The sequence below is a fragment of the Pristiophorus japonicus genome, chromosome 10, assembly GCF_044704955.1.
Source record: "Pristiophorus japonicus isolate sPriJap1 chromosome 10, sPriJap1.hap1, whole genome shotgun sequence".
NCBI classification, from domain to species: domain Eukaryota; kingdom Metazoa; phylum Chordata; class Chondrichthyes; family Pristiophoridae; genus Pristiophorus; species Pristiophorus japonicus.
In genome coordinates this window covers 62,512,211-62,526,951 of record NC_091986.1, presented here as the reverse complement: position 1 = coordinate 62,526,951, position 14,741 = coordinate 62,512,211, and the positions used below count along the sequence as shown (strand labels likewise).

General features: G+C 44.8%; 1 protein-coding gene across 1 annotated transcript in view; it reads right to left on the bottom strand.

Moving 5' to 3' along the window:
* Positions 1–5,572: 5,572 nt before the first annotated feature.
* The window catches only part of osgep (O-sialoglycoprotein endopeptidase), a 187,092-nt gene continuing 177,923 nt past the window's right edge, over positions 5,573–14,741 (bottom strand). The window contains exons 10-12 of the mRNA XM_070891829.1: positions 14,294–14,369; positions 13,617–13,715; positions 5,573–7,503 (exon numbers count right to left, since the gene is read on the bottom strand). Of these exons, the coding sequence (XP_070747930.1) occupies positions 7,464–7,503; positions 13,617–13,715; positions 14,294–14,369 (215 nt within the window). The 3' untranslated portion in view covers positions 5,573–7,463. The remainder of the gene's footprint in view (positions 7,504–13,616; positions 13,716–14,293; positions 14,370–14,741) is intronic.

Here is a 14,741-nt window from a genome sequence, read left to right as displayed (position 1 = left end):
TTCCGTGTCTTTTTCCCGCATTTTTATTGTAACTTTTTTTTGTCCTGCAATTTATCACTGCTTTTTCCCATTTTCCCCGCGTTTTTTTCCCATATTTTTTCCCCGTGTTTTTCTTCCATGCGTTTTTATTCCCCGTATTTATTTTTCCAAACTTCATTCCCGCGGTTTTTAACGCTTTTTTCCTCCGTGTTTTTTTCCCACGTTTTTTTTCCCACCATTTTAATTTCATTTTTTTCTCCCGTGGTTTTTTTCCATGTTTTATTTCACAAATTTTTTTACACCAATTTATCATGCACATTTGATGTTGCCGCATTTTTAGCCCATGTTTTTTACGCCATTTTTTTTGTTCCCCTCGTGTTTTTTCGCATATTATTTCCTGTATTTTTTTCCTGAATTTTTATCGCGTTTTTTTTCCATGATTTTATTCCCCGTATTTTTGATGCAAACTTTTTTTTCATGTTTTCTTAATGCATTTTTCCCCCATTTTTATTTGTGTTTTTTTCCCTGTGTTTTTTGTCCCCACCTTTTTATTTCGTGTGTTATCTTCAAAATTTTTTCCCCGTTTTTTTAAAAACTTTTTTTCCCCGTGGTATTTTTTCCCGCATTTTTTTTTGGCCTGCGATTTTTGTGGGGTTTTTCCCCATAATTTATTTCCCAGGTTTTTTTCCCCCACATTTTCACAATTTTTCCTGTGATTTCCCCCCCCAGTTTTTTCAATTATTTTTATCAAGTGATTTTTTCCCGCATATTTCTTTCGCAAATTTTTTATCCCTTGTTTTGTTTTCCGTGATTTTTTCCCATTTTCCCCCCAATATTTTGCCCCTCTTTTGTCCCCGCCTTTTTCCCCAAATTTTTTTCTCCACGTTAACGCTTTTTTTCCCGTGTTTTGCCCTCGCCTTTTTATTTATGTTTTTTTTCAGTGATTTTTTTGGTTTTTTGCAAGTGTTTTTTCTCATATTTCCTGTATTTTTTCTCTCGTTTTATTCCCCGCATTTTTATTTTCACTTTTTCCCCAGTGATTTTCTTCCCCGTAGTTTTTCCCCCAATATTTTTCACGCCTTTTTTTAATGCTTTTTTCCCCAGTGTTTTACGTCCGCCTTTTTTGTGGTTTTTTTTCCGCTTTTTTTACGCCTATTATTTCCCGTATTTTTTATCCCATGATTTTTTTCCCTGTGGTTCTTTACCGCATATTTATTTTCACGTTTTATTCCATGATTTTTTTCACACATCTTTTTCCGTGCTTTTCCCCCACATTTTTATTCGCACGTTCCCCCCCATGATGTTTCTCTGTTCCCATAATTTTTTCCACTCGTTTTTTTCCCTGCGTTTTTATTTTCACTTTTTTCCTGTGGTTTTTTTTCCCCAAAGTTTTCTTCCGTGTTTGATGTTCCCACATTTTTTTCTCGCTTTTTCCCCCCTGCCTTTTTTTGTGTTTTTTTTCCCATAATTTTTTCCCCTCGGTTGTTTTCCTGTGTTTTTTTCCCACATATATTTCTTTCCTAACTTTTTCCCCCCACATTTTTAATTTCACATTTTTTTCCCACCTTTTTATTTCCTGTTTTTTCCCCCAAATTTTTATTCCATGATTTTTTTCCCTGTATTTTTTTTCCCAGTATTTGGTTACTGGAACTTTGAGGATCATATTACAGAAGCCCATCCATTTATAATTCCATCCACTATAACTTTCAGAAGGTGATTGGATGTATGCTTGCAGTGGCGGGTGGAATGATTTGCAAAGCTGTGGGGAGGGAGCAGGTGAGTGGGCCTGGCTGTGGGGTTCTTTCAAAGAGCCGGCACAGCCTCAATAGGCCAAATGGCCTCCTGTGCTGTATGTCAAAGAGTCATCACCACCCTCTGGAACAAATGTACACAACATATGGGGAGTGTGGGGTCACTAGTCCTGTAAAAGGACAACTTGATAAATTTCTGGCAGGACATTGCCACACAGTGGTCAGGTTGGATTGTGGTGTATCAGGAGCAGCAGTGCTCTCCTAGAGCCTCATGGAGCTGGAGACCAATTGCTCAGAGGTTTTTTCTGAATTGGCCATGTTTCTTTGTTCAAGAGATAGCATCACCGGGAGATGGGACAGCAGCTTGTGGGGTACTACCAACTAATGGATGGGGAGAGCTAGATGAATCCAATAGTCTTTATCAATTGATGGTTTTCTTGTGCATTTGTATGTGCCGAGTGGGGATTGTCTCTGAGCCACACAAGGCTCTGAGTTCACCCAATCAGTAGCTAAGCCCAAAGACACTGCCCCATCAGATAACTCAGCTCTTCCCCTTTCTGTTCCTTGATATGATCCTTGCACAAATCAGGAAACAAACAGTAATTTGTTAATTTTCATTCCACATTTATTTCCAGGTGTTAAAACTTCTCATTTAATTGTGGAAATAACATGACTTGAAATATAAATGATGGACAGGAAAAGACCCTCTGCTCCATCCTGACTCTCACGACTGCGATGCCTTGCTCATCACAATATATAACTCTCCACCCCAATCAAGATCATGTCATCTCCCAGGAGGGGCAAAAAAAAAAAGACAAAATCCCAAGCCAAATTGGGGAAATTCCTCTTTACGTGATCAAAACTAGTCCAGGGGATCACTCTGGCTATGATAGGGCAATGCATTCCAAGGCAATTGCATTTCCACTTCGACATTGCTGACACCATCTGAACACAGGGCCTCAGATCCCAGTCTCCAACAATCGCCAGTCCAGCTCTGTGCCAGCAGCCACAACCTCAACATGAAACCAGTCAGCAGGTTGTCCAGAATTCCCACTTCTGTGTCATTCTAACTGGAACTAATACTATCCCTGATCTTTTTTTGCAAAGTGGTAACTGTGACACCCTTTAACTATCTTGGAGCTGATGCCATTCCTTTACGCCATGCCGTGCTCAATGGATTGGAATTGCGTTATAGAGCCAGCAATGATTAGGAGCTGATGTTTCATCCAAACATTGACAAACCAAATTGGAGGGAGCAGAGAAATATGGACCTAATCACATTGGCACAATTGGCAAGGGAAAATCTCTTAAGGCCTCCCTTTCAAGACATTTTTAGAAGTCCTAACTTTGGAGGGCATGCACACGTTTTCCCCCTCACTCCCTGGCTCCCATGCCACATTACCTTTTAGCACACCCCAGAACTTGTTGACACCCAAAGACAACCCAGAACGAGGAAGACACAAACACTCCCCACAAGACCCAAGAGATAACCAGGTGGGTGGAAAATGCCGTGACACTTTAAAAATGGAGTGGAGCTTACAAGGAACCAGCTTACAAGGGAGTTGATCTTCATTCGGGCATTCTCCACCCAGCTGACGACTAACCAAGTAGTAACTGAGAATGAGGAGGCTGGGAAGAGAGGTTTAAGTGGCAAGGATAGACATGACAAAATAAGCTTTACCTATGAATGCCACATTGTTGATATACCCTAATTTGATGGGGATTCCATCTCAACGGCCAGGCCATCAATCAGAAGCTGGCAAGATCCAAACTACATCCTGACGGTTCAGCTTATTGTTTGGATCTGGCGCTGGCTCATTTTCCCATCTAAATGGACCTCTCTTGAATCTCGAGAGCTTTGGAAGATATTAGGCCTGAAATTCTGGCCTCACCAGAATACGTACGGACCTGAGGAGGCATCGCAAAAGCCGGTTTTCAATGCACGATGCGCCTGCGACGAAACTCGGCTTTTCCGATCCGTCAAGTTCTGGCTTGACAGATCCAATGCATCTCGGCATTAAAGATATTCGCATGGGCAAGATTGCGTTATTTTCCCATCTCTTGCCCAGTGAATGTCCTTAAAACTCTTGAGTCTGGTAAATGCAGGCGCATAGCCTACTTTTACCAGCGTAAGTTTTGAAACAAATAAACATAAAAATAAAATTTAAACATTATGTTTAAAAACCTTGCCCAAGTTTGTTATTGATACAAAGATGGGTGGGAAAGCAAATTGTGAGGAGGACACAAAAGATCTGCAAAGGGATATAGACAGGCCAAGTAAGTGGGCAAAAATTTGGCAGATGGAGTACAATGTGGGAAAATGTGAGGTTATCCATTTAGGCAGGAAAAAAAAAAGAGAAGCAAATTATAATTTAACTCAAGAAAAATTACAAAGTGCTGCAGTACAGAGGGACCTGGGGGTCCTTGTGCATGAAACAAAAAGTTAGTATGCAGGTATAGCAAGTAATCGGGAAGGCAAATGGAATGTTGGCCTTTATTGCAAGGGGGATAGAGTATAAAAACAGAGAAGTCCTGCTACAAATGTACAGGGTATCGGTGAGGCTACACCTAGAGTACTGTGTACAGTTTTGGTCTCCGTATTTAAGGAAGCATACACTTGCATTGAAGGCTGTTCAGAGAAGGTTCACTAGGTTGATTCTGGAGATGAGGAGGTTGACTTATGAAGATAGGTTGACTAGGTTGGGCCTCTACACATAGGAGTTCAGAAGAATGAGAGGTGATCTTATCGAAACATATAAGATAATGAGAGGACTCGACAAGGTGGATGCAGAGAGGATGTTTCCACTCATAGGGGAAACTAAAACTAGGACATAGTCTCAGAATAAGGGGTCTCCCATTTAAAACTGAGATGAGGAGGAATTTATTTTCTGAGGGTTGTAAATCTATGGAATTCTCTACTCCAGAGAGCTGTGGAGGCTGGGTCAATGAATATATTTAAGGTGGAGATAGAGTTTTGAACGATAAGGGAATAAAGGGTTATTGGGTTAAGAACATAAGAAATAGGAGCAGCAGTCGGCTACTTGGCCCCTTGAGCCTGCTCCGCTATTCAATAAGATCATGGCTGATCTGATCTTGGCCTTAACTCCACTTCCCCATAACCCTCGACTCCCTCATCATTCAAAAATCTGTCCATCTCCACCTTGAATATATTCAATAACCCAGCTTCCACAGCTCTCTAAGGTAGAGAATTCCAAAGATTCTGAGAAGAAATTTATCAATGGGTGCCCCCTTATTCTGAAACTTTGCCCCCTAGTTCTAGATTCGCCCAAGAGAGGAAACATCCTGTCAAGCCCCCTCAAAATCTTGTGTTTCAATAAGATCACCTCTCATTCTTCTAAACTCCAATGAGTATAGGCTCAACCTGCTCAACCTTTCTTCATAAGACAACCCCTTTATCTCAAGAATCCACCTCGAGATCCTTCTCTGAACTGCCTCCAATGCAAATATATCCCTCCTGAAATGAGACCAAAACTGTTCACAGTACTCTAGGCGTGGTCTTACCAACGCCCTGTACAGTTGTAGCAGGACTTCCCTACTTTTACTCCATCTCCATTGCAATAAAGGCCAACATTCTATTTGCCTTCCTAATTACTTGATATACCTGCATGCTAATTTTGTGTGTTTTCATGTACAAGGACTCCCAGATCCCTCTATACCTCAGCATTTTGTAATCTCTTCCCATTTCTATAATAATTTTCTTTTTTATTTTTCCTACCAAAATGGATAACCTCACATTTTTCCACATTATACTCCATCTGTCAAATTTTTGCCCACTCACTTAGCCTATCCATATCCCTTTGCAGATTATTTGGGTCCTCCACACAACTTGCTTTCCCACCTATCTTTGATCATCAGCAAATTTGGCTACATTACACTTGTTCCCTTCATTCAAGTCATTTAACTAGTTGAGGCCCCAACACCGATCACTGTGGCACCCCACTAGTTACAGTTTGCCAACCTGAAAATGACCCATTTATCCTGACACTCTGTTCTCTGTTAGCCAATCCTATATCCACGCTAATATATTACTCCCAACCCCGATTGCTCTTATCTTGTGCAGTAACCTTTCATGTGGCACCTGATCGAATGCCTTCTGGAAATCCAAATTCACGACATCGACTGGTTCTAAATTGGTTTATCGCATTCAATTATTTTTTTTAAACATCTTCTGCCGTTTTAAGCATCAACAGATTTGCCCATTTTACTGTGGACAGTCTCTGCCTCATCCCGTTGAAGTCGGCTAACCTAAATCTGAAATCTGAGTATCTGTTTTGCGTTTCTCCCTTTCAAACACTACATTGAACTTGATCATGTTATGATCGCTATTGGATAAATGTTAACGTACCATTAGGTTGTTAACTAAATCTGGCTCATGATTCATTACTAAAGCTAATATTGCTTGCCCCCATTGTTGCCTCTAGGACATATTGTTGCAGGATTCAATTCTATTCGCAACTTCTTAGATAATGAAGCAGGCCATGCCGGAATGCAGCAAGACCTGGACAACATTCAGACTTGGGCTGCAAAGTGGCAAGTAACATTCACATCACACAAGTGCCAGGCAATGACTCTCTCAAACTCCAACAAGAGTCTAACCACTGCCCTTTGATATTCAACGGCATTATTGTCGCCGAATCCCCCACCATTAACATCCTGGGGGTCACCACTGACCAGAAACATAACTGGACCAGCTACATAAATACTGTGGCTTTAAGAGCTGGTCAGAGACTGGGCATTGAGACGTGTGTCTCACCTCCTGACTCCCCAAAGCTTTTCCAGCATTTACAAGGCACAAATCAGGAGTGTGATGGAACACTCTCCACTTGCCTGGATGAGGGCAGCTCCAACAACACTCAAGAAGCTCGACACCATCCATAACAAAACAGCCCGCTTAACTGGGACCCCATCTACCACCTCAAACATTCACTTCCTCCACCATCGGCGTACCGTGGCTGCAGTGTATACCATCTACAAGATGCAGTGCAGCAACTCACCAAGGCTTCTATATCAATGAAGGCTGTTCCTTCATTATCACTGGGTCAAAATCTTGGAATTCCCTCCCTAACAGCATTGAGTACACTTTTACCATACAGACTGCAGCGGTTCAAGAGGTGGCTCACCACCACCTTCTCAAGGGCAATTAAGGATGGGCAATAAATGCTGGCTTTGCCAGCGACGCCCACATCCTAGGTATGAATAAAAAGTCACTTCTGGTGACATGATGAAATGGGTGCATCATTCAATGCTAGCGCTCAACGCGATTGGCTGCAGCAGCTGTTGGTCAATAGGCAGACCACCCTGATTGGCTGAAGCGGCTGTTGTTGGTTGGTAAAGAAACCTTCTATTCCCTTTAGAAATTTGTTCCGCCTCAATTATAAAATATATTTTTTTGTTGCTGAAAGTTCTGAGCTTTTATTTTGGAAATTGAGTTGAGATATAACGAAATAGAATCTAGCCATGCCCAATGATCCCCCTAATTTTTTTCTGGGTGTGCAGCCGCTTTAAGGGCCATTCACTGTTAGCACGTGCGCAAAATTTAACATGGGAAAAGCTGGCGCCAGGCTGCGTGGGACCGGCAGATAACTGTGCAGCCATGCAACTTCGAGGGAACGTTGGTCCTGAACATCGATTCACAATCTACTCAAGGTCATAGAGGAAGGTGAATGTTCTACATAATCCATATGCCACAGACTGAACCAGCAGATGCGCCCTTTAACCTCGCCACGTCACCTCCACCTCATCTGTCCTGAACCTGCAATGAAAGAGCAAAAACAGTCACTCATTTAACACACGTTATTAATATAACTCCAAGGCTGCGACAAGCAGTCATTATCATTTAATATATTAACCCCAAGGCTGCTATCAGCTATAAGGATTGTGGGCCACTGAAGGGCTGAAGGGAAAGGTTTTTTTCAGTAACATGAATCATAGAATCTCACAGCACAGGAGGCTGCCATTCGGCCCATCGTGCCTGTGCCGGCTCTTTGAAAGAGCCATCCAATTAGTCGCACCTTCGTCCCCGCTCTTTCTTCTTGGCCTGGTAGGTTTTTCCCCTTCAAGTATTTATCTCATTCATTTTTGAAAGTTACTGTTGAATCTGCTTCCACCGCCCTTTCAGGCAGCGCATTCCAGATCACCACAATTTGCTGCGTAAAAATAATTCTCTACATCTTTTCTTTGATTCTTTTACGAATTGTGTTAAATTTTCTGGTTACCAACCCTCCTGCCACTGGAACAGTTTCTCTTTAATTACTCTATGAAAACACTTCATTATTTTGAACACCTCTATTATATCTCTCATTAACCTTCACTGCTCTAAGGAGAACTACTCCAGCTTCTCCACATAACTGAAGCCCCTCATTCCTCCAGAATCATTAGATTAGACTGGATGACCTTTTGTTGGACGGCACAGATATAATGGTAAGTACTGCAGGGAATAGAATACGGCCAGGGTGATCGTCTGGATGGGTCGAAGAGCAATTTTCCCAGATTTTTTCTCCTGAAATTGCCCTGGGTTTTTCTCTGTTTTTTTCCTCTCCCAGGAGATCACATGGCTCCAGTTGGGGTGGAGTGTAGATGTTTTCATTATAAGGGGTGTCATAAAAACAGAAAATAGGTGCAGGAGTAGGTCATTCGGCCCTTCGAGTTCATGGCTGAAATGCAACTTCAGTACCCCATTCCTGCTTTCTCACCATACCCCTTGATCCCCCCTAGTCGTAAGGACTACATCTAACTCCTTTTTGAATATATTTAGTGAATTGGCCTCAACAACTTTCTGTGGTAGAGGTTCGCCACTCTCTGGGTGAAGACGTTTCTCCTCATCTCGGTCCTAAATGGCTTACCATTTATCCTTATACTGTGACCCCTGGTTCTGGACCTCCCCAACATTGGGAACATTCTTCCTGCATCTAACCTGTCCAAACCCGTCAGAATTTTAAACGTTTCTATGAGATCCCCTCTCATTCTTCTGAACTCCAGTGAATACGGGCCCAGTTGATCCAGTCTTTCTTGATATGTCAGTCCCGCCATCCCGGGAATCAGTCTGGTGAACCTTCGCTGCACTCCCTCAATAGCAAGAATGTCCTTCCTCAAGTTAGGAGACCAAAACTGTACACAATACTCCAGGTGTGGCCTCACCAAGGCCCTGTACAACTGTAGTAACACCTCCCTGCCCCTGTACTCAAATCTCCTTGCTATGAAGGCCAACATGCCATTTGCTTTCTTAACCGCCTGCTGTACCTGCATGCCAACCTTCAATGACTGATGTACCGTGACACCGTCTCATTGCATCTCCCCTTTTCCTAATCTGTCACCATTCAGATAATAGTCTGTCTCTCTGTTTTTACCACCAAAGTGGATAACCTCACATTTAACCACATTATACTTCATCTGCCATGCATTTGCCCACTCACCTAACCAAGTCATTTTGCAGCCTCATAGCATCCTCCTCGCAGCTCACACTGCCACCCAACTTAGTGTCATCCGCAAATTTGGAGATACTACATTTAACCCCCTCGTCTAAATCATTAATGTACAGTGTAAACAGCTGGGGCCCCAGCACAGAACCTTGCGGTACCCCACTAGTCACTGCCTGCCATTATGAAAAGTACCCATTTACTCCTACTCTTTGCTTCCTGTCTGACAACCAGTTCTCAATCCATGTCAGCACACTACCCCAATCCCATGTGCTTTAACTTTGCACATTAATCTCTTGTGTGGCAGTTGTATGAGGCGAACTGGTTGGGCTGGGTGCTCTCTGCTTTTCCGTTATTGTTCATAGGTTTGTGTGTAACCTTTAGGGCTGCTGACCAAGGGCTGTACGGCTTTGTCGGCCGACGCGGACACGATGGGCCGAAATGGCCTCCTGCACTGTAAAATTCTATGTTTCTATGGCTACACATTTAGTAATTCGTTCGAAAAAGGTGTAGTGCCAGAGGACTGGCAGATAGCTAACATAATACCTATATTTAAGAAGGGGGATAGAACATGTCCAGGGAATTATAGACCAGTCAGCATAACATCGGTGGTAGGAAAAATAATAGAATCCCGACTAAAGGAGAAAATAGAACATCTCGAAACCAAAAATATAATACTGAATAGTCTGCATGGATTTTAAAAGGGAGTCTCGCTTGACCAACCTTATTGAATTTTTGAAGAGGTAACAGAGAGTAGACAATGGTATGCAGATGTAATTTATCTAGATTTTCAAAAGGCCTTCGATAGGTACTCAATAATAGACTGAAGAACAAGAGTCAGGGGACAAGTAGCAGAATGGATAGCTAGCAGACTTCAAGACAAAAAGCAGAGAGTAGGAGTAAAGGGTAGCTATTCACAGTGGCAGAAGGTGGCCACTGGTGTCCCACTAGGATCAGTACTGGGACCATGGATGTTCACAATTTACAGCTGCATGAAAAATGCAGGGAACACCGTCCCTTACACATAACCTTCTTCGACCTTACAAAAGGCCTTTGACACGGTCAACCGCGAGGGACTATGGAGCGTCTTCCTGTTTCAGATGCTCCCAAAAGTTCATCACCATCCTCCGCCTGCTCCACGACGACATGCAGGCCGTAATCCTAACCAACGTGATCCATTACAGACCCAATCCACATCTGGACCAGGGTCAAACAGGTCAGCGCCCTAACCCTCTTCTCAATCTTCCTCGCTGCCATGCTCCACCTCACAGTCAACAAGCTCCCTGCTGGAGTGGAACTAAACTACAGAACCAGTGGGAACCTGTTCAACCTTCACTGTCTCCAGGCCAGTTCCAAGACCACCCCAACCTCTGTCGTCGAGCTTCAGAACGCGGATGCTGCCTACGTCTGTGCACACAGGACATAGTCGATGTATTTACTGAGGCGTATGAAAGAATGGACCTTACGCTCAACATCCGTAAGACAAAGGTCCTTCACCAGCCTGTCCTCACCGCACAGCACTGCCCCCCAGTCATCAAGATCCATGGCGCGGCCCTGGACAGTGGACCATTTCCCATACCTCGGGAGCCTCTTATCAACAAGAACAGACATTGACGACAAGATTCAACACCACCTCCAGTGCGCCAGTGCAGCCTTTGGCCAACTGAGGAAAAGAGTGTTTGAAGATCAGGCACTCAAAACTGCCACCAAGCTCATGGTCTACAGGGCTGTAGTAATACCCACCCTCCTGTATGGCTCAGAGACATGGACCACATACAGTTAACACCTCAAGTTGCTGGAGAAATAGCACCAACGATGCCTCAGCAAGATCCTAAAAATCCCCTGGGAGGACAGACACACCAACATTAGCATCCTCGACCAGGCCAACATCCCCAGCATTGAAGCACTGACCACATCATTCGCATGCCAGACACAAGACTCCCAAAGCAAGCGTTCTACTCGGAAATCCTTCATGGCAAACGAGACAAAAGTGGGCAGAGGAAACGTTACAAGGACACCCTGAAAGCCTCCCTGAAAAAGTGCAACATCCCCACTGACACCTGGGAGTAGTGAGAATGTGGAACTCGCCACCACAAGGAATGGTTGAAGTGAATGCTATAGATGCATTTAAGGGGAGACTGGACAAGCATATGAGGGAGAATGGAATAGAGGGTTATGCTAATAGATTTAGATGAAGAAAGGCAGGAGGAGGCTCGAGTGGAGCATAAACACCGGCATGGACTGGTTGGGCTGAATGGCCTGTTTTTATGCCATATATTCTATGTAATCCTTAACTTTATAAATAAAAGCAGAGTACAAGAGCAAGGAAGTGATGGTAAACCTTTATAAAACATTAGTTAGGCCTCAGCTGGAGTATTGTGTCCAGTTTTGGGCACAACACTTTAGGAAGAACATCATTGCCTCAGAGGGTGCAGAGGAGATTTACTCGAATGGTTCCAGGAAAGAGGGCCTTCAGTTGCATGGATAGACTGGATTACACCTCTCTCACACACAGGTGATTACACCTCGTGGGACGCCCTGACTTGTCTGAGAACACCACCACAGGTCGGGGCTATAAACAGAGCTGGAGCGCCAGGCCCTGGAACATCGTGGGCGAAGGTGCGGCAAATGAGGGTACGGGGCCCAGAAGAGCCAAGCGCCATGGGGCAGCACGGGCCTGCCCACACTGCGATATGTGCGCGCACTAGGTCCGTGCAGCAGAGCAGGTCTCCAGTTGTCCTGGTTACTAGATAAAGGCCTAGCTTTGTCGAGCCCGTGTGGTGGCTGATGTGCAACAGTCACCACACGTTAAAAAAATTCATGCACAGGCATCTTCCACCCCCTCAACTGGAGTTCAGGACTGGAACATCGGGTCCTTCATTGAAACATCTGTGAACTCATGGAAGCAAGTCATCCTCGTTCGAGGACCGCCTACGATGATGATGAGTCTTCAAAAGGGAGTTGGATAAATACTTGAAGGAGAAAAAACTTGCAAGGATATGGGGAAAGAGCAGGGGAGTTGGACTGACTTTATGCTCTTCGAATGAGCCGGCATGGATTGCTTCATTGTGTGAGGAGTTGTGAATGGAACTGAACACTGTGCAGTCATCAGCGAACATCCCCATATCTGACCTTATGACAGAGGGAAGATCATTGATAAAACAGCTTAAGATGGTTGAGCCTAGGACACTGCCCTGAGGAACTCCTGCAGCGATGTCCTGGGGCTGAGGTGATTGATCTCCAACAACCACTTTCCTTTGTGCTAGCTATTACTCCAGCCAGTGAAGAGGTTCCCCGATTCTCATTGATTTCAATTTTACTGGGACTCCTTGATGCCACCCTCTGTCAAATGCTGCCTTGATATCAAGGGCAATCACTCTCACCTCATGTCTGGAATTCAACTCTTTTGTCCATGTTTGGACCAAGGCTGTAATGGGGTCTGGAGCCGAGTGGTCCTGGCAGAACCCAAACTGGGCTTCAGTGAGTAAGTGCCGCGTAATAGCAGTGCCGATGACACCTTCCATAACTTTGCTGATGATTGAGAGTAGACTTGACTATAGCCAGATTGGATTTGTCTTCCTTTTTGTGGACAGGACATCCCTGGGCAGTTTTCCACATTGTCAGGTAGATGCCAGTGCTGCAGCTGAACTGAAACAGCTTGGCTAGAGCCACGACTCGTCCTGGAGTTCAGAAATTTTCAGCACGACAGCCAGGGCTGATCGCACTGGATATGGCAAAGGCTCTGAGCCGTTTCTTGATATCACATGGAGTGAATCGAATTGGCTGAAGACTGGCTTCTGTGATGGTGGGGACCTCAGGAGGACGGCAATATGGATCATCCACTTGGCACTTCTGGCTGCAAACACTTCAGCCTCGTCTTTTGCACTAATGAGCCGGGCTCCGCCATTATTGAGGATGGGAATATTCATGGAGCTCCCTCCTCCCATTAGTTGTTTAATTGTGCACCACCATTCACGACTGGATGTCGCAGGACTGCAGAGTTTTGATCTGATCCGTTGGTTGTGGGATCACTTAGCTCCCTTGAGAGCATGCTGCTTCTGCTGTTCAACAGATTCATCAGCTGAGGGAGGGCGGTAGGTGGCAATCAGCAGGAGGTTTGCTTGGTCATGCTTCACCTGAAGCCATGAGACTTCATGGGATCCGGTGTCAATGTTGAGGACTCCCAGGGCCACTCCCTCCTGACTGTATACCACTGTGCCGCCACCTCGGGTGGGCCTGTCCTGCCAATGGGATGGTGTTGGAGGAGTCTGAGACATTGGCTGAAAGGTATGATTCTGTGAGTATGACTATATCAGGCTGTTGCTTGACTAGTCTGTGGGACAGCTCTCCTGATTTTGGCACAAGTCCCCAAGTTTGGCACAAGACTTTTATGGGGTATAGTTCCAAAGGGTCTCACAGTTATCATCTGGGAAAGGCAATGTGTCTTTACCTCTGTGTGATCCACGAATCCTCCAGTGCAGTCACGTGCCCTGCTCGGAACATCTCCCAACCAGCCTGGGCTATCATAGCACCATTATCAATACAGAACCTGGGAACCAAGACAAGCAGGTAAACTGGGTTGTTCCAGCATCAGGTGAATAAGAGATAGAATAAGGACAGAAAATTAAACACACACTATCCATACCTCCTTCTGTGGGTGGGCATTTCAGACCCACTGTGGCACAAGGAACTACAGACAGACGACAGTACATGGACATTACAGGCCCACACTGTGCATTGACACTGCAGTGTGACTACAGTGTTTGGGTATTATTGACAGTATATGAACAGTAGGGTCCTGATGGTGTGCTGCATTATTGACCAGAAGCAGCAGTGAGGGGGTCAGAACACCCTCAGGATCACAGACGAGAAGCAAATTGACAGCTTTCAATGACCCTCGCTGGAGGACACTACCCAGATTCACTGCCCAGCCTCGCACATTATTATTTGGGTGCGGTGTCACAGGGGTGACTGCGTATGTATCCCAGTGAATCAGTACCTTCAGGACAGATGTTGTACATGACAATTAATAAAAGCAGGATTCGGCAAGAAGCAGCTACCATTGCTGATTGAAGGCAAGGAATCCAGAACAAACTGGCCATGTCACTTGATCCCGACAACACTAACCTTTCATCAGTAGCGAAGAGCTTGGCACCTCGCTCCTTACACATTGCTGCCATCATCTGTTGCAAGCGCAGGTTGCCTGAAGCAAGACCACAATGTATGCAGTTACACAGCAGCACTACGTCAAGTCCCAATTGTTCAGCTTAATCTCACGGTCCCCATACTCACAACCATTTTTAATAACTCCCTCAGGCATTATCCGTCTCTTCACCAGAAAAAGCATGCTCAATCCCAGCCCCCAAATTCCAACATCCTCAAAAGCCATTGAATTGATCGGTTACGGGGAGCGGGCGGGTAAGTGGAACTGAGTCCACGGCCAGATCAGCCATGATCTTATTGAATGGCGGAGCAGGCTCGAGGGGCTAGATGGCCGACTCCTGTTCCTAATTCTTATGTTCTTATGATCCTCTCCCCCCTCTCCTCGCTGTGGCCCCCTCTTTTCGTTGCGGCC